Source organism: Acanthisitta chloris, unplaced genomic scaffold (assembly GCF_000695815.1).
Source record: "Acanthisitta chloris isolate BGI_N310 unplaced genomic scaffold, ASM69581v1 scaffold10663, whole genome shotgun sequence".
NCBI classification, from domain to species: Eukaryota; Metazoa; Chordata; class Aves; order Passeriformes; family Acanthisittidae; genus Acanthisitta; species Acanthisitta chloris.
Window position 1 is genome coordinate 22,839 of NW_008666593.1, and position 20,258 is coordinate 43,096.

Consider the following 20,258-nt stretch of genomic DNA (forward strand, 5'->3'; position numbering starts at 1 on the left):
GTGCCAGAGATTTGTTACTGAGAGGCCTCGAGGAGTCCAGAGCCTTCCTACAGCAAATCCAAGCTGGAACATCACAAATCAGTTCCTTCAAGCTGAACTTAGGGATCAGCCAAAAGGCAGAATGCAGATTTTTTTAAAGACTTAGTTTTCAAGAGACTATGGAGCAGTTACTAAACATGCCTTCCTTCTCTTCAATCTGTTCAGCAAAGTGACAATCCTCACATTTGCATTTTCTGACGTACACTGGTCACTGCCAGAACTGGAGCTGTGGAGCACAGGCCAAAGGCTTTCCCCTGGCAGCTGTATGCAAAGACCACAGTGCCCCGAGGCAAGAATGCTCCAGATGGCTTTTTTGTTTTGCCTTGTTCCTTTTAAATAACTGAAAGAATACACTAATTGTCACTGAACTAGCCTCTCCACTGATCTGGTCTTACTGGCACTGAATTTCTCCAGGTAGAAGGAAGGACATGGAGGCTCTGGTGTGTGGGTCTCACCCTGAGTTGTGTTTTGCAACAGCCACACAACAGCCCCAGGCCAGTGAGCAGGCTCAGGATTCCTGCAAAAACCACCAGCAGTGATGTGGCCAATGAGAGCTGACATTTGCGGCCAATGTTCCGAGCAGTGCATTTTTAAACTCCAACTCCAGCAGTGCAGATGATGAAAAAGCACAGAGCATTACACACAGCCCTGGGGGAGAGGGGCTTCTGTGCCAGAACCACCCCCTTACAGTCCATCTGCAGAGCCAAAGACACGTACTTAACAGCTCCAAGCTCTGCTCGTCTTCAAAATTCCAATGTAAAGACTCAAAGTCTCCCAAAGGATACCTTTTAAGATACCATTTATAACTGATTCAAGGCTGGAATGTTTTTGATTGTTCTTTGGCTTCTACAGAATTAAATGTTTAATTAAACGACCACCCATATTGAAAAGAAGATACAGTGTAAATGCTACCATATTCTGTTAAAGTGAAAAACCTTTCTCTAGGGAGAAAAAAAAAAAAGACACTACTATAGAAATGAAGGAATGAAAAGACATCACTACTAGAAATGAAAATTTGTAATCTTGCCCTGTTTTTGAAAGAAGAAATATTTCTTTCCTCTAAAGCAGTAATTTTACAGAAGTTTGAAACGCTACAGAACTACAAATTAGTTTGATAGCTCAGTCCAGTTTGAGACATGGGAATATGCCCAATGCTGCTTGTGGGAACAGCGATGTGCCTTCTAAAGTCTTAAACAGGTTTGTTTTCTTTTCCACAATGGCACAAACTGGCAGCAAGAAGCACCTTGGCAGGTTATAGCTGTACACAATTAAATAGGGCTCCCGAGATAATCAATCCCTGGCACTTTCGTAAGCCATTGGGGTGGAATAACATCATTCTCCCTAACTGCACACACCTCTTTAAAACTGTACCAGCCTTAATATTCCCTACAGGCTCTCCTGTTCCAACTCATTACATTTTATATCTCCCCACTTCAGCCTAAAACTGAAGTCAAGAGTTGCAACTGTCAATCACTGCTGTGCTCTTGGAGTCCTTTCACAACCTGCAGTCTGAAGGAAAATCTTCCCAAGCCCGGATTTCCCACCACCACCACGTCCAGCTAACTGTGCCATGATTCAGACTGCTTGTTAATACAACCTGGGGCTCTAATAAGCAAGTTTCACATTGTTTGGTACATTTGCTTCATCTCCTCTGACCGAAATTTTAATGAGTTTAGGAAAGAGAGGCTTCACTGGAAAGTACCAGAAAAGTGAAAAAACAAGGTTACTTTCTTGGAGATCTTGGAAGCAAAAAAGTACCCAAAAGGCATCTGAGCAAACAAATTTACAGGAGTAAGAGAACTATAACCTGCATGCCTCTGAATCTTTTGTGTGCCAGAGGGCAGAAGTGATCGACTTCTTATTTCATGCAGTTAGTGATACAAGAATGATTTGTTTCTTCTCAATCTGATGCATCTTCTGTGACTTATAGATGAGAGGAAAAGAAAAAAATATCAAAAATTCTTCTGTTATGGAGAATAAGTGTTAAAAAATTAGGTCTTCATTTAGAACAGAGTAGACTATTTCGGTTGGACACAATCTACAAAGATCATCTAGTCCAACTACCTGACCATTCAGGGCCGACCAAGAGTGTTGTGAAGGGCATTGTCCAAATGCCCCTTAAAGACTGACAGGCTCAGGGCATCAACATTCTCTCTACGAAGTCTGTTGCAGGGTTTGACCACCCTCTTGGCAGAGAAATGCTTCCTAATGTCCAATCTGAACTTCCCCGACTCAGCTTCAAACCATTCCTATCTGTCCTATCACTGGATACCAGGGAGAAGAGCTCAGCACATCCTCTGCTTCTCAGGAACCTGTAGAGAGCAATTTCCCTATTAAATTGCCAAATCTTTTCCATGCCACACCTAAACACAAAGCAATTGTGAAGTTGGAACCAACTCAGAGATCAGAATGAAATACAGTTCACTGAAAGATAACAAGCAGGTTCCTAGCTAGTTATCTGGTTAAATCCAGGGGCGCAGGTAGTTTTTTTTAATCCCAGGATCTGCATGCACTCAATCAAAATGGTTCAGCTGATGCAAGGAAATTAATCTGTTTGCTCAGCCATCAGATGTATTTTCAAGGCCAAAGCATGAGGGTCCTAGAAAGGCCCTACATTCTGGGCTCAAGCCAGCCAACTTACAGAAATATATTTATGCGATGTAAGTAAGGATTAGTTACATGCCTGAGGTCTTCAGGACTGTCACACAACTTGTGTTTTCTCCACGTGCACCCCAACGGCTGACACGAGTTGAAGGGGAATGGAGATGATGCAAACTATCTTTTTTCATTCCCTCAATGAGAAAGAATTGCGTTTCACTTTATAGAAAAGAACTCTTACACAAAGAATTAAACATAGAAGACAACAAATAAAGGAAAATAGAATAGGTTAAAAGTGTAACTCAATTTGACTAAAAAAGATACAACCCCTAAGATGCACATATGTTTCTATTAGTGTAACAGCAATTTTATCTACAAGCCTATCACCAAAGCAGTTTTATGGACAAGCCTATCACCTGTCACTATCTACAAGCTTATCAATAAGCAAAGCCTATAAAGCACAAATGGTGGAAAACATTCTTAAAAGTCTCAGAAATAATTAACAGCAAGTTACCTTGCGATCTTCTTTAAAGACTTCGGCAGCAGTTGTGAAATGTGGAATGGCATTTTTACAGTGGGGACACCCTGTTTGACACAGGAAGAAAAAGACATCATAAATGTTAGTTGCAAATAAGACACTGGGACGAGCTCAAGGCACAAGGTGAATCAGTGGAAAATTTGCATTAGAAATCATTCTAGATAGGAGTTCTCCAGTTCTGGGAAGAGCAGGACAAAGCATGTGTAGACCATTTGTCAGCTACATGAAATTAAGCACGTGTTTAAAATCCCTCTGACTTCTAGCAATTTCAATGTACACTTACAGTTACATGACATCCCATACAGGGACCACATTTCAGGGGGCTTTTGTCAAACATCAGTCCCTTCAGAGCACTTTAAGATCAGTAGCCACAAACAGACCATTTCCCTGCTGCTGTCCCTCCTTGTATTACCACGTAGGTTATTACTGCTGTTGCCACAGATATCAGCTACATTTGGACACAGGAATAAAGACAGCACAGCTGTGAACAGAAGGAGGTTGGAAGTTGGAAAGGAAGTTGCTGAGAGCATTTAGAAGCACTTGGGAATTGCCTGTGTTAGAGCCAAGCCATCGGGAACACAGGGGAGGGGAAGAGAAGCAAGTCCAACAGGCCACATATCTTCCACTGATGGAGAGCAGACATCCAGTCCCAGGTTAGAGTGACTGCTGCTGGCCTTCCTGGAGACCTTCCTCCTGTTCACCACAAACTGACAACCCCAGAAACGTTTTATAGACACAGCACACAAAAACCCCACAGCTGTGGGACATGGGCTGATACTTGTTTGTCCCAGTGTAGCATTGAAAAAAGGCCAACTGATCCCTTACTGCAGCATTGAAAAAAGGCCAACTGATCCCTTCCTTAAATACACACTAAATTTACTCAAGCATTTCAGAAGAAGCCACAGAGGGGGGACAGGAACTGCTCTCTTGATTCAAGGTTCAGATGTGAGTGCTCTTCATTGGGAAGCAATGTTTACTGTCTATGAATAATCTAAACTACTCTCAAAACACCAATACTAAGTAAGGCTTTGAAAAGGAAAGCACCTGCATATGTGTAACAAATTATTTCTTCCAAACCCAGCACAGAGGTTGGTTCCAAGCAAAGACTCAGAACACTAGTTTTTGCTTAGATGCAGGGGAAAAAAGGAATGGACACACTTCAGTCAAACCTATATAATGCTAGCAAAGGCAAAGGAGTTCATCCTGCTATTATATTTGGATAGGAACAGATAGCAGATGAGTTGCTCATGAGCTCCAGTTATAGCTTATGTTACTGTTATTTACAAGTATTTTAAATGATGAACAAGTGTCTGTGTTACTTTTAGGTCAGTACTGAACAAATGCCCTCTTAGGAGGCTTCCAGTCATCCTCATAACCTATGCTCACTCTTTCAGCTGACAAGAAAAACAGTATTTGTGCATAAACACTGCACACCCCTTTCCCCAAAGGAAAGATTGTACATCCCTTCAAGCTCCACCAAAATGCAATTTCATTGCTTACATTCACTGCTTTGAATTTTAGAGTATTTTTTCTTTGGAATAGGATTTGGAAAGCACTGCAATGACACGTGTGTATAAATACACTCAGAGTCTATGCAGTAACTAGGAATACCAAAAGGTCAAGGGGCTATTTCCTGGGAAACTGAGGCACTCCTGCAAATCCATCTTACTGGCTTCCAAATCTTTATGCAGCACAATGACAGTTTTCTTGGTGGCAGCTGTGTTTCATTGGGAGATAGTGCAGGTTCTCTACAGCTTGCAAACTATTAATTTGGTTGAGTCATGTGGCATCTGCCTGGGAGAAAATGGTAAGAAAGAAAAGGAAGAGGAGGAAGAGAAGAAAGAGGAGTAGCTAGGGTTTCAGTTTTCTCCTATGTCCATCAGCCCACTTCAGTGACCTATTTTCTTTCTTACCACTTGTCTGTCCTGTCTGTCTGATACTGAAGAGCCTACAGGTTAAGTCTGCTTCTTGACACATCCTGGATAATTTCCTGTACTGTGGGGTGACTGCCTCGGTTCACTTGTTAGCACTGCTCTACACAAATAAATCAGAACTGGTGACAACGTCTGAAAAGAATTCCAAAGACAAAAAATGCATAAATCAGGCACCTATAAAACAAGAACCCTTGTTCCAGTCTACATGCTGCAGTTTTTCTGGAAACCACTTCCAACCGTTACACTAAAACTTAAAAACTCCTAAAAACTTACATCTGTCAGGTTCCCCTTTCTGCTTATGATCTTGAAATTTAGATTTCACTGCAGAGTATCTTTTAAACCCTCAGTAAAAGGTATTTCAGGATAAGCATCAGACTTCATGTCTTCATACTGCTCTCTAATGCCTTTATGCTACATCAGTTGATGTGTTTTCCACTGTGCAGATGCTGGAGGATGTGCAGAGGACAGAGCATTCAGCAAAGCCTCTAAGTGAAGTTGTAGCAAGTAAGAGCTCTTCATGAACCAAACTCCTCAAGAATATCAGAATATGATTCAACAAATAACAAGCATATTCTTTCTCACAAAGAAGTCCAATGGCTATTAAAACTGCAAGCTGCCATTTTACAGGGGCCAAGAAGGCTGGTGAGGAAACAGCCCAAGTGGCTGTTAGGTGGTGACTGCTCAGAGAAGCATCAGCAGCTGCTCCATGTCCCATGGTGTTCAACAGGTGAATCAAAAAGGGCTCTGAGCACAGTTCTCAGCAAAGATGCACATCTTGTAAGGCCAAAAGGAAGCATCTGATGATCTTGACTGCTACAGCATGTTGGAAAAGTACACAAAACCAAACATGCTTTCTTCAGGTGGTGGTCAACTTCACCACACAGAGAGGAGCATCGTACGATTCAAAACAACTGATACTGGAACCTATGCTCACACCTTTTATTTCTTCTTCTTCTCATCTTCCCACTCCAACACCAGATCATAACAAGTTACCTTCATTTACTGTTCTGAAGCTCCATTCCCTCCTCCCCTCACTTCTCTTTTGGCCCAACCTCCTTTCTTTACTGCACTGTGCTTACAAAACTAAAACACAACCATATGGCTTTTGGCAGAGCTGCCTCCAAGTCCAGTAGGCATTTTGTTAGCCTTGGACATCCATCCACGGAACAGATGTGAATGCTACACTGAATTCCCAAGGAGTTTCAAGGAGTCACTGAAAAAAGGGGAAGGAGCACATCATATGGAACAGCAGAACTTCATCTGTTACAACTTAGAAGGATTGCCAAATGCAGCAAACACTTGGAAGTCACCCAACCCAGTCATTCTATTTAAAGCACACATGCCAAAAAAAATAAAAGCAGAGGTTGATGTCTTCATTTTGACAGACGGAAAACTTGTTCTCCCCATTCCTTCTTCGCACCCACTATCACACGTTTATTTTAAGTGTTAACACTATCTTCTAGATTTCAAAGTGCAAAGAAAGGAAATGTACTGAGCACGGTACATGAGGATAGGAAGTGTGCAGGCTCCTTACAAAAGATTTTTCAGATGGGCTGCAATGGAAAGAGATTAAACTGGTGGCATCTGACGGTGTGGATAAGGTGTCAAAAACTGAAAGGCCCTGCCCCTTCTCAGTAGTATTTATAGGACAGTAAGCCACTATGGACCAAACAAGTGGGAAAATTCATTTTAGTAGAATAATTTGGGTGCTATGATAAGCACACAGACTTCTACAAGAACAAGAAGTAGAGTTTCAATTGAGCAGCACTGAAAGCAACACCTCTGGGAGCAGAGCCTTCTAACACAGATGCAGGGCTTTGCTTTAGCTATTTTCTTTCTTTCTTTGTTTTTACATCCGTGGCAAATTTGATCTCAACAGGGTTAAGAGCAGATGTGAACTGCACAGTAATTTCCTGTGCCTGACTTGAGAAATCTGAAAGAAACCTGCTCCTGGAACATCCAGACTTCCCACAGGATCCCAGTACTGGCACTCAAAACCACTAATCACTCCTGCACATCTCAAGATAACTCCATTGCCTAATGCAGAAACACAATTGCATCACTTGGTAGGAAAACAAGAGAGTCTGATACCTAAGGCACATGCAGCAGCATGTGTTAAGGCCATTGCCTGTTCCAAAACAACAAAAAATAGAGCTTTAATACAGCTCTGGGCAGACATTCTCACCTCTGTGCTCAAAATTTGGCCCTCTGGTGGCATCTGCTCTGCCTGACTGCTGATGCCTGTTGGGGGATGAGGGCTGGCTGCTTAAACCACAGGCCCCTGGATCTACATGGGAACAGGGGTTCTAATCTCTCTTTGCCTTTGCACTACAAATTTAAAACTTTAGATGAACCTAATATTTTCTATAGGGCTTTTTTCCACCATTCATGCTGTGCAGTTGGTGAGAGCTGGGAAGGCACACCATGGTACAGTCATGACAGGCACTGTCACATTCCTCACCTTGAAAACCAAGGATTTCTCCACTGAGCCAATCTATGAAAAATATGGTTTCTGTGGGTAAAAATTCATGAGGAATGGCTGATGAACAGCAGATGAGGGAAATCAAGCAAGCAAACAGGCTTCATTCAGACCCATTATCACTGAGGGGGAAAGGGAGTCAGATTAAATCTCCTCTAATTAGCGAGGCATTTAAAGGAAAGCTAGTGGGTCTTTTGGGAGATGAAGTGATGGAAAATATATAGTCCAGCTTATTTTCTATGAACTGAATTTACTGATAGCATGAACAACTGCAAAGTACAGCATCGTCTCTGCGTGTCTCTGAGGAAAGATCCAATGAGACAGCATTGGTTTGGGCACAGAAAGGTGCTGGAGCAGTGAGCAGAGAAGTTGGCTTCATCCTCATGGAAACACTGGTTTGAGGACTCTGAAGAAATAAAGAACTGCAGGGTTGAGCTGCAGTTTGGATGTGATTTCCAAAATGATGCCACAACACACTTGTTACATGATGTAAAACAAAAGAGAAAAACTTACTAAGTGCTCACATCACCTTGAAAACTATATATTTTTTAAAACAGACTGAGGAAAACATAATAGAATTCCATTTGTCAGGCAAGGTAAGAATGACACAAAACTGATATGATGTGGTAGCAATTCAATATATCCACAGACATAATATCCTGTATTCTGAATTGTAAATATTTCCCATAACCACAGGATCCCAAGGGATGCAGAAGGGACACAAAGAGGATTTCAAAGCTATGGAACAATCATGTGAATAACCCATGTCTTTATTGCATTCAAATGGAGAATTTTTCATTGAACAGGGATGGGTTTTTTTTAACCAAGTGAATTGTTTAGAGATGATACCAAGTCAAAGAGAAACTCAGACTGATATGATAGCAATTCAATATATCCACAGACATAATATCCTGTATTCTGAATTGTAAATATTTCCCATAACCACAGGATCCCAAGGGATGCAGAAGGGACACAAGACATAATATCCTGTATTCTGAATTGTAAATATTTCCCATAACCACAGGATCCCAAGGGATGCAGAAGGGACACAACGACATAATATCCTGTATTCTGAATTGCAAATATTTCCCATAACCACAAGATCCCAAGGGATGCAGAAGGGACACAAAGAGGATTTCAAAGCTATGGAACAATCATGTGAATAACCCATGTCTTTATTGCATTCAAATGGAGAATTTTTCATTGAACAGGGATGGGTTTTTTTTAACCAAGTGAATTGTTTAGAGATGATACCAAGTCAAAGAGAAACTCAGACGTTCTTAAAACTTCAGTGTACAAAGGTATTAAGACCAGATGGCAATTGTGAAGGTGTCTCCAAGAAACAGATGCACCCTGTTGTACAATAGTCACCTTATTACATTTAAAACAAAATTGTGTCAAATTTTCAGAATTGCCTAAAGGAACCAAGTTCTCTTTCAAAAAAACCCACAGGTTTCTACTTGCTTAAATATGAAAAAACATCCTTTAAGTTACTTCATGCTTTAATTTAAAACTACAAAGCCCAGTGATATAACATAACCTCTCTACAGCTGAACAGTACAAGGTTAATTCAGTTTCCTTAGAAGAGTGGAAGTTGTATTAGCATAGCACATAGAAGAAAGGTGAAGCTGTTTTTAATGAATATAAATCAAAAGCTAACAATTTGTACAAAATAGATAAAGGAAGCAAATGGACATCAAAGCAGTATCTACAGTCAGCAGAGGTAATAATGATGTTTTAAGTATATAAGGGGCTTTAAATGTATTAGAAGCAAAAGAAATCCAAACAATGCTAGCAATATAGCTTTGAAAGAAAATGATGGAGTTGTCAAAAGGAACTTCACTGAACATATAAATTAAAATATTAAGTAAGTGTGGAGAAGGCCTCTATGCCTGGCACCTCCAAAATGCTGTTTGCAGTTCTGGGTCCACAAATCAAGAATGAGTTCAAGCTGGAGGGGGCTCAGAACACCCGCAAAAAAAATAGCAGGACTGAAAAGTATGTTTTGTGGCAAAAGGAGTCAGGAAGCTCAGTGTACACAAAAAATAACAGGACTGAAAAGTATGTTTCATGGCAAAAGGAGTCAGGAAGCTCAGTGTGTCAATAGCATAAATCCAAAGATTAAGAAGTGATAGAAATCGAGAAAAGTCAAGTCTCTAGTTTTCATTATAATGAGCTATTCCAGCTGGGTGCCAAAGGCTAAGTAATCTCCAGAGCTGGCTGCGTGCTGAAACCAGTCAAATTCAGACAGGAAATTCACATTCACCACCACCAGTGATTTTCAGTCTGAAAGGAAATGGTTTTCTAAAAGAGATGCTTTCACACAGTGGTCCTCTACCTGATCAGAAGGCAGCTGTCCTTGCCTTGCATCGCTGAGCTGGAAGTGCTACACAAGTGACATGGTTTTGCTGTCCTCGTATCACGGAGCGGCTGGGAGCTGCAGCAAGCCAGCACTGGGTCAGCCAGCCCCTGCCAGCCCTAACCCAAGCATCCCACATACAACAGCTCTACAGCAGCACAGATCAGGCATTTTGACTTCAGAAAGCACTACCTTATACCTTCTGCCCATCATTAATACATAACGATGTACAACCCTATCCATGTTGTTTCTGTGCGTGCTTTTAGCATCTTGTACGTAATAAAATCTTGATAAATAAAGTAACAAAGTGGTGTGCATATACTTTACTCTAGATTTTTTTTTCCGAAGAGACAGTTTAAATATGCACACATTTTAATGCAGACCATTTTCATACCAAATACACTAACTGAAACTGTCAGTATTTTCATAACAAAGTCCTGGCCAACTCCTCAGAGGAGATCAGAAAGCCCAGTGATTTGTGTGATTGTGGCATTTGTGCTGTCTGTGCTCTCCCCTCAGCATGAGAAAGGGCTCTCTCCCCCTTCAGCCCCCAGCTCCTTTAGTACCTCTCAACGGGTGATCTCAAATGCTTTAACTAATATCAATTAATTACGCTTCAAATTGCCCCTGAGAGAGACAGAGGCGATTATCCCCCTCTGTCATTACATCCAAGGTTAAATGGAGTCAGGAAGAGGTTAAGTGACTCTCAGGGTTCACAATCCTGCCTGACAGGGAGCAGGGCTGCAAGGTGCCGACTCCATTCGCTCAGCTGCAAAACCATCAGGGCCTCAGAGGGCTCAGCACGTGGCAGGATGGAGCCCTCGGTGTGCAAAGTGCAGAGCAGAGAATGACTTTCCAATTCCCCATCTCTGCTTGAAATCACCACCGTCTAAATAACGGGGAGATAGTGCCCTCCGTTATTGGTTTTTAAATGACTGCAATTCTAAGCAAGTGAAAGCAGCACATTGCACAGCTATCAAAGCAAACCCGGGAGCTTGTAGACCGCAGAGTAAAGCAAAGCCTGTTTCCACTTCAAGAGTTCCAAGCGATTAACTAGAATTAAAACAAGAATATTACTTGGTCAATCAAGGAAAGACAGGCCACAGACAGTAATTGCACAGATAAGAGCTGAAAATGGGTATACCACTTAAACCAACGCAATTCATGTGGCTACAGAAGTTATTGAATCCACAGGCAGATTTGAGAAAGGCATTTGGAGACGCTACTGAAAGGTTAATTCATTTTTGTTCCACCAGTAGAGACTCGGAAGGCCTTTTAATTGAATATCTGGACCCAAAACTCATTTTATGATGTGACCTGACACATAACATAATCATATTTCTAAGACACACAAGAAGGGGATTTGTCCTTTGATATGAAAAAGGTCATGAGGTTTTCAGTTAAGCATTGGGTCAACCAGGGCTTGCCTGGCTACCCTTCACAACAGGCAAACTGTTACCATTTCACAGCCTGCAGGTGGGTTTTGTTGAGTTTTTTTTCCCCTAGCTATCTCAACTCTTATTTTGTAGCACTTTGGAGGTATACAAATGACAGAGGGCTACAAAACCCAAATCTTTGGAAACCACAGCCTTAGACATGAACCACTGCAACAGCAGCGATACAGTCATCAGAACAGCCTGAATTGTACAGTGAGGAGAAGAGAAAAAGACACAGCACAAAACTCCTGGACTGTTTTATCCACTATAAAAAGCAAGGATATGACTGACTGCAGTGAACTACAGATGACATGACAGCACTTGGCATTTGGCAGCAAGCAATCATTCAAGATGGAAAGCTGTACAGCAAGTCACCTCTGGACAGAAAGGGTTAAAAAGCAACAGTTACACAGAACAAACCTGAGCATCAGTTCCAGCAGACCTACGTTTTCCATTGTGTCCCTGGCCTGCAGCTCAAACAAAGCTGGTAACAACAGTTAACCAAGTCAGCATCAGTTGAAGAGCAAATCAAATAATTTTGCCATTTAACATGCCAGTGGACACAACTGGTAATAGAAGATACTGGTAACTGCTGAGTTAGCCACAGTTGGCAGAGCACTGGGGAATTACATCTGTGCTGAGGCCCAAAAGCAACCCCTGCTATGACAATGTAACACATCACCAAAAAAGCATCTGTCTTAGGGGTAATGGATTTCATGACAGAGCATAAAGGTGGGTGCCACATTCATAGTTAAATGTCTCCTAATGTACCCACACAAACTTTATGTGACATTGCACCAACTAGTGTGTCTGGGTGGAGGGAATTTCATGGGGCAAGAGCATGTGCCTCCCTTCTCTTCCCTTCTCACAAGCCTGAACTGTTTATATAGAGGTAATATTCTGTACACGAAAACCAGCAGCTGTAACATTTTAGGGTTATGACAGATTTAAAGCATGAATCCTGTTTTTGAAAACAAGAGGAGCTGTATCACCCCAACAAATTTTAGTTCAATGCCACAGCTCCATGACAGACACCTTGAGCACTTCTGTCATGGCTATACCCAGTCCAGGGAAGTGCCTCAAATTCCGAGTTGGGAGCAGTTAAAACTCTTATCTCAGTGCTAATTATTATCCTCAACACAAACGCAGGGACTAAGAGCAGTTCTGCCAGCCTGATTGCAGACACCACTCTATAAATTCATCCTTTATCGAGCCCAGCCTGATAAGGGGCTCTGTGGCATCAGCACTATTTACACTGCCAGGAACACACCTCACCAACACGTGCCTGTAGGAAGAGCACCACTAATGCAGCAGAGAAAGCAGTTAGTGACAGGGCTAACATATCAAAATTCTGCAGTGCCAGCCCACGCAGGATTTAAAGCCTCATTATCAGAGGGTCCAGACCTCGCCTCTGCCTCAGACAACAACCAGAAAATCCTTCCTGCAAGGGTTTTTGCCTTGAAAGGGATTCTTTCTGTTCAGCATGTTTTAAATAATTTTTTGATAGCTTAAGCTTCATTTACAAACACACATTTTGTTCAGGCTTTTTGATACAGCCTCCTAATGAAAACTTAACAAGATGTGTTTGCAAGTAACAGGAAAACCTCTTGGTGAGAGCCAATCCGAGGCCATTGCGGGACACTAAATTCATCTGTCCTGCTGCTTTGCTCCACACATCTGGACTCATTAACTCAACTGTGTGTTCTCCCCCTCTGTGCATACTTCACACAGAACTATGCCACCCAGGTCTGCTGGGTAACCCAGCAGAGACCCAGACCACTCATCTCATGCCCAGCAGCCACAGGCTGAGGTCTCACAGCCATTTAAAATGGCCATGTTTTGATACAGCACTCCAGCTTAGCCAAAACACAGCATTACCTCACCAAAACTGCCTGTGCAAAGGCTGAAATGTGGTGCAATCAGCTCTGTCTGAGCTTACTTCAAAAAAAGGAGGGATGAAAATGAAACGTTACTGCTTCATTAAGAACAGCTTTATGATGGCAGTTTGGGTCCCAGGGCTGGAGGAGCAATACTGGCCCTTCTGACTGTCAGCATTAACAGCCAAAACACCATCCACACCCACTCTGGTAAGGACTCTCAGCTAAGTGCTTTTTGTTGTTGTATATTCCTAGGTGCATAACCTGGACAGAAGAAACAGAGCAGTTTTTGTTGTGAAAAGACAGAGAAGGAGCATACCAGGATACAAAGTGATTAATATTTTGAACAAAGTCTGTGGGTAAAATTAATGCAGGTTTGCTTTAGCTCCCAGCATTTTATGCACTGCTGCTGAAACACAGGGATGGGCAGGACTAATTTAGTCAGATCCCTATCTGATTTCTTACTGCTGAAGAAATCCCTATCTGATTTCTTTCTTACTTCTTACTGATGGCCAGGAGATGACCCATCAGACAGCAATGACGTCAAGATTGCTGCTTAACTCTTTGTTTTACATCGGAACAATACCCAGTGTCATCTCCCACAAACAGCTTGGAACAACACTCAGCCTCTTCATGGCTCAAACAGCATCCTAAAGTCTTCTGGGATTTTATCAGGTGCAACACAGATTAAGCACCCTCACTCACTTCTTCCAGCCCTGAGAGAAAAAACCCTACAAAAAAAGTTTAAGTGATGAGCCAAGGAAGTCGATGTCTTTTCATTGCACATCCTCCTGTAGCAGTACAGCCACTTGCCCAATACAAAAATATCTCATTAAAATCACCCTCAGGATGGTTTATTTCCGGGTGTTCTCTGGGTAACCCCTGTGGGTCAGGCTTCACCAGAAAATAACCTTTTCCAGGTGACGAAAATAATTTCTAGTGAAGTGAAAGTTTCACTGCTGAACACAGACCCGGAAATCAGCTCCCAGCAAAGTATTTATTAAAAATACCCATTCTGTGAACCCTGTTGAGTCCCAGAAATTGAAGCCATTTGGCAAGTTAATAACATTGGCAACTGCCACCCTTATGAACCATTAAAAGGGAGCACTTTCCCCCTACTACGTCCCGTCACTGCTGAAAGTCTTTATTTTTTTAGAATGCTTATTAACTTGTGTTTTCACAAAAGTAGAAACTGAATGAATTTGCTCAGTGCTGAGTCCTTCCAATAAAAGTGACTGATCTAAAAACAGAGTGCCCTCCCCCCATCAATTGGACGTGTTAATGACTAGACTATTATATATAATTCCTCTTTCTGACATGATTGATTTGTGGTCTCTTTGGAGGCAGTAATCTCGACCAAAAAATGACACAAATGTGTTTTCATATGTTGGTCTCTCATTCTTAAAACTCACAAGTGGACAGCTCCTGCTTCTGTGCAAGAATTAGTAGGAGGTGTTATTAAGCCTTTCCTATTTAGAGAAAATCAGAACTTGATGAGAAGGGAGGAAAAAACCAAACCAAATTCAACAAAACCAAACCAAACCCTAAACCAAACAAAACCCCACTGTATATTTCAAACTCCATTATTACTATTCCTAGAAACACAGCATTGCTGTGGTTGGAAGGCACTTCTGGAGATCATCTAGTCCAACTCCCTGCTCAAAACAGGGTCAGCCACAGCAGCATGCCCAGCACTGTGTCCAGCTGAGTTCTGAATATCTCCAAGGATGGAGACTGTTGGGTCAACCTATTCCAGTGTTCAACCACCACCACAGTAAAATACCACCACTTCCTCTAAACGTTTAAGTGTATTTTCCCATGTTTCAATTTGTGTCCATTGCCTATTGTCCTGTTCCTGGGCACTGCAGAGAAAAGTCTCTCTCTCTTCTTACCCCCCACATTAGGTACTTAATGCACACTGGTAAGATCCTCCTGAGCCTCCTCTTTCCAAGGCTGAACAGTTCCAGCTCTCTCAGCTTCTCTTCATCTGTCAGATGCTCCAGACCCTTAATCACCATCATGGCATTTCACTGGATTCACTCCAGTATGTCAATGTTCTTCCTGTACTGGAGAGCCCAGAACTGGACACAGCAATCCAACTGTCTCACCAGTGCTGAGGGGAAGGCTCATCTGCCTTCACCTGCTGCTGAAGCTCTGCCTAATGCAGCTGAGGACGGTCAGGTACGGAGTCTGTTTCCCTGGCAATGTTTTTTTTCTACAACAGCAGAAGAGATGCAGCATAAGTTTGAGGGAGCATTTTGCTAAAACCTGATGGTCACATCACCGAAGTAAAACATTAAAGAGGCATATTACATCCCAGGTATGTACAAGGTAGAAGAGGGAACTATGTGAGTTTTTAGTTAAAGAATGGGATAGTCATTAATTTGGTATGGGTCTTTGCATTGGCTCAACAAGAAATTCCATGTAGGATTCCAAGGGCTTCTCCAGACAGAAGTTGGGTTAAAAACACCATGTACTCCCAAAGAACTCACCACTGCAGTTCATTGAAAAATGCTCACCTAGCTTCAATCACTCTTTTTTCCCCCTTCTCAATTCAGTTTGAGTAATGCAGCAAAAATATCTCCAAATGCAAAGACATGTTATTTATTGGAACTTTGTTACCCTTTGTGATTCTGACAACTAATCAAAACCAACTGCTTCTATTTTGCACAGTTCTCAGTGCTACAGTAGTAGGAGGTTAAAATTTAATGTATTGGCAAAGTCAAATCTCAATTATCTGGGATAACGGAGTGGAGAGAGCACATAAAAGTAAAAATGCAGATAAAACACATTCAGATAAGCTATGTGAACAGCAAGGACATAAGAGAAAGAAGAAAGGAAAGTCAGTGTGCTGATCCCAGAAGAGGCACTGATGCAAACTGGCTGGGCCAGGATGCCAGGCTTTAATGCTGTTAGTCTTGAAACAAGCTGTGGGTGTAAAGCACAAACATGCAGGTATTGCACTTCTGACTGTGGCTGGTTCAGCACTGAAGTCTAACTGGGCTAGGCTGGATCTGTTCTTGGCCATTTGATTCAGTTCCTGATATGGTCCATAGCCTCTCAAATCCTGATCATCCACACACCAGGCTATGTGTGCACATCAAACCATACTCAGATTAGTTGTCTACTCCTCCTATTTCTAGACAAAGCCAAGCAGCTGTAAAATGAAACCTGGAGTAGTTGATGGTATCCAGTACTCCAAAGACTGGTCCATGGAGAGAATACAGACATAGATCCCATAAACCTTCCCCAAACACCTCTCAAATGCTGGTGCAACAAGCCTACTGCTTTCAAATACTCCTCAAACCCCTCACAGCAGTCCCCAGGACACAACACATACCTGTGGCTTCATGCTTCACTTTTGCAGATGGTATCATTGTCCTCTTATTTTAGGCATTTTGAACTCAAACGTACACGAGACAGATGACGATTACATCTTAGTACCATGGGAGCCCCACAAGGGTCCAGGGAAGAGCTGGGCCAGGTGCTGTGCAGCACAGATGCCAGTAGCCTGCTCCAAGTGCTAGCCCTGAGAAGCTCTAACAAGTGCCAGCCCACACCCCAAGCCTGTGTAGCATGGTACAGACCTACAGTGGACATCCAGATGAAGATCAGGTCCAAGGCAGTTAGTGGCAGAAGCAGCATTAGGGTTTCTGCAGCTGGCACTTTTGTCCCACGTTAGTATTGGGAACCTGCTCCTACTGCTGCCTCCTGGCCCCAACCATCATTACAGACACCACCAGGGAGGAGTGGGAATGTGAAATCAAGAGCAGGACACACTGTGGGTGTCAAGCCCACAGGAGTGGACATTTTCCCCCAGCAATTTTAGGAGTTTTGATTCTGATTCTCAGACCTTAAAATATTCCACAGGCACCAGGAATAACCTTTACACTTCACCCATATTCAGAGTGATGGAGTAATGAGTTCCCTATCTTTTCCAGGTGGATGTAGCAGTCTTCTCTTCCAGAGGTAAATCACTGTGAAGCACTGTTCAGTACCATTACAGCACTACTCAGCTCAGCCCAGACTTATCGGCACTGCAGCAGATTGATGGTTCTCCTATACATATTAAGTAATTTGGACTGGAAGCTGCCACAGAATAGCCAGATCTCATTTTCATTTGCATCTAAGATATATATCTGTGGCCTTTGCCTAAAGGTTTGTCACTCTAGCTGAAAGCTTGACAAAGGTCAGAATATTCAACTTTCTGCTTTAAATTCTAATGACAGATGAGAGAAACATTTCTTAGCATAAATATTTATATATAAACATACTTTATATATGCGTGTATACACACACCCCAATCTTAAAATATCTCAGCATATGTGTAAGTGTAACAAATACTGCCACAGAGTCACAAGTGAATGGAGTAGCATACTGTGAGTCTGCCCTGACCTAAGATGTGAATCTGAATAGAAAAAGAAAATTATTTGAGATAATGGGGTCTTGCAATTTTAGCAGTGTTCCTTCTGCACTAAAATAAGTAAGTTAAGACTAATTGGCAATGTAAGCTCTAAGAGGTTTCAAGACTGAGAAAACAGTAAACAAAAGCTAATCTATCAAATTTAGCAGGAAGCACATTATCACTGCAGAAAAGCAGAAAAATAGAATGATTTGTAGCATTCTATTGCATTAATGATTATTTCACATAAACCAGAGATTTAAAATATTCCTCTGCTTCGTTCTCCTGCACCCAAGAAAGGGCAGGCTGATTGTCCTCCCTGTGTGTGCCTCCTTTCCACTTTGCTCACAGACACTTCCACATTTAGAGAGAACAAATCTGACAAATCAGAAACTGTGCATGACCCACATTCTGACACTACAACAGCGATGACGACTGTCTTAGGAGTCACAGGAAGACCAGAAGTGGTTCCAGTTAACCCCTCTCTTTTCTGTATGTGAGTGGTCTCATGCAGCACTATGTCACACACAGTGCAAGAACGTGTCTGAAGGGCAGCTCTGAAGGACCCAACAGTTTCACATCATGCAAGCCTTGCTTTTACAGCCTGTTCGTACAGACAGGGCCAGGCAGCTCTTTACTCACCACTTCTGAAGTAAGGGTAGAAGTCAAACCACAAACAACTCTCATAATTAGCCCATCAGGCAAGTTGCCTCAAGCTTTCAATCCTGGGAGCTACATACTCATTGCACATAGTGTCCTTACTTTAAATGTGGCCTTAAAAAAGGCCAAGAATTTAAGCGCCTTAAAAGATGCAGCTAAAAACCAAAAAGGAAATAAATCTCTTCCACAGAAAGTCACTGATCAGGTAAAGAGAACTCAAGAGACAGTGAACTCCTAAATCTTACCATTTGTGTGCAATCATTTGATTTTAAAATTACAACTTGCTCTTAACCAGCTGAGGTCCATGAATCAGAAATTCCTGGCACATGGCAATTTTTAGTCAATAGGTGGTGGGAACTGGAGTTAAGAAGGGATTACATCCCCTTCCTTTTTCTTTTACAACCTTCCAGAAATCTCCCTTCGGAATTGTATCCCTCCTTTCTCCCACATCCCTTCGTGGGAACCCCAAAGCATTCATGTTTAATTCTCTAACAGAAAAGCAAAATAAGGGGCTGCCTGATAAAACATTAAGGACCTTTTCCTCTCTTGATGGAAAATACCTTCAGTTTTATGGGCACAAGTTAGTTAACTGTTTATCTGAAGGTTATCCATTAATTGCTGGCCATGTAATAGGGAAGACATTTTTTTACATATGGAGAGGCTGAGCCATGGTGCTATAAAAGCAAGTTAATATTACCTAACATTAAATGCTTGGATTATCTTCTCCCATGGATAAATCCCTCAAAAGTTAAGAACCTGTACCTAGTCTGCATGTCACTGGGACAGCACAGGAGAACAAAAGATGTCCCTCCCTTTCACTTAATTTATAAGGAGCCTGATGCAAAACTTCTCCAAAAGTATTCTCAGGAGCTTCAAAGAGAAAGTGTGTGTGTGTGATGCACACAAAACAATCTAAGAGGAGAAGCTATGCCCATTGTCCCAGTGGAGGCTTAAATGCAGATTTATTACAGACAGAATTTATTCCATCAAAATTTGTTCTCAGCCTCTGTGGACTGATTCCTCCTACACTACTGTATTGATTTCACTACTGAAGTGCTGCTAATGAGTCAGGCACTCCGTGTCCATTGTGCTACTATAAAGGATCACATTTTGTTATATGGACCATAAAATGCAGCAGAAGAAAATAAATCTGTTTTGGTTTTGAACCACTGCCTGCTTTGGTGTCTGCATCAAAGCAATAACTCTTTAAATAACCACTATGTACTGTTTTGTTTCCATTTATAAAGATAAAAATGATGGTGCCAATGATGCTCCCATGCATTTATATTCAGAAACAGCTCTTTACTGTTAAAAGTCTGGGGACAGCAAGGGAATTAAGTCAGGATTTCATAAACTGAAGGGCTTATAAAACCCATCCACACAGAGAGGTATTTACTCACATGGTGCATAGAACATGACAAGGGTGTGCTTCTTCTTCTTCAAGGACTCCCTGAAGTCTTCTCCAGCAAGGTGGATAACACTAGTCTGTTTTTCTTCCCATGCAGGCTCAGGTGGAGGTGGTGCTTCAGGACTAGAAAAGAAGGACAATGAGACTGGTTTGAAAAGGTTTCTGGAAGAGGCAAAGGGGCAGCATTGTCCTGGTCATAACTACCATGAGGGAACCAAGGTCGAAAAATCCTCCAGGGAGCCTGTGCAATAGAAAAACATGCTCAATACTTCCAACATCAGATAAGAGCCAAAAAGAAGCAAGTTAATTTTTGGAATTCAATAAAAATATAATTTAGGTGACTGTACTCAGGCATATGAATAGAAATGCAAAATAAAGATTTCCTACATTGCATCCAATTTCTGGGTGGAAAAAACATTGCTCTTGTACCACTGGGTCATCCACAGGCATGAATTGAGAAGAACAGCAAGCAGGTGGAATCAAAAGACAACCGATATAGAACAGCATCTTCCATTCAAACATCCTTTT

General features: G+C 41.9%; 1 protein-coding gene across 1 annotated transcript in view; it reads right to left on the bottom strand.

Annotated features, from left to right (window-relative positions):
- The window catches only part of LOC103799843 (protein disulfide-isomerase A5-like), a gene marked incomplete at its 5' end in the record, with an annotated part of 29,246 nt that extends 9,393 nt beyond the window's left edge, over positions 1 to 19,853 (bottom strand). Inside the window, 2 exons of the mRNA XM_009072192.1 lie at positions 3,152 to 3,222; positions 19,723 to 19,853. Of these exons, the coding sequence (XP_009070440.1) occupies positions 3,152 to 3,222; positions 19,723 to 19,853 (202 nt within the window). The remainder of the gene's footprint in view (positions 1 to 3,151; positions 3,223 to 19,722) is intronic.
- Between the last annotated feature and the right edge of the window lie 405 nt (positions 19,854 to 20,258).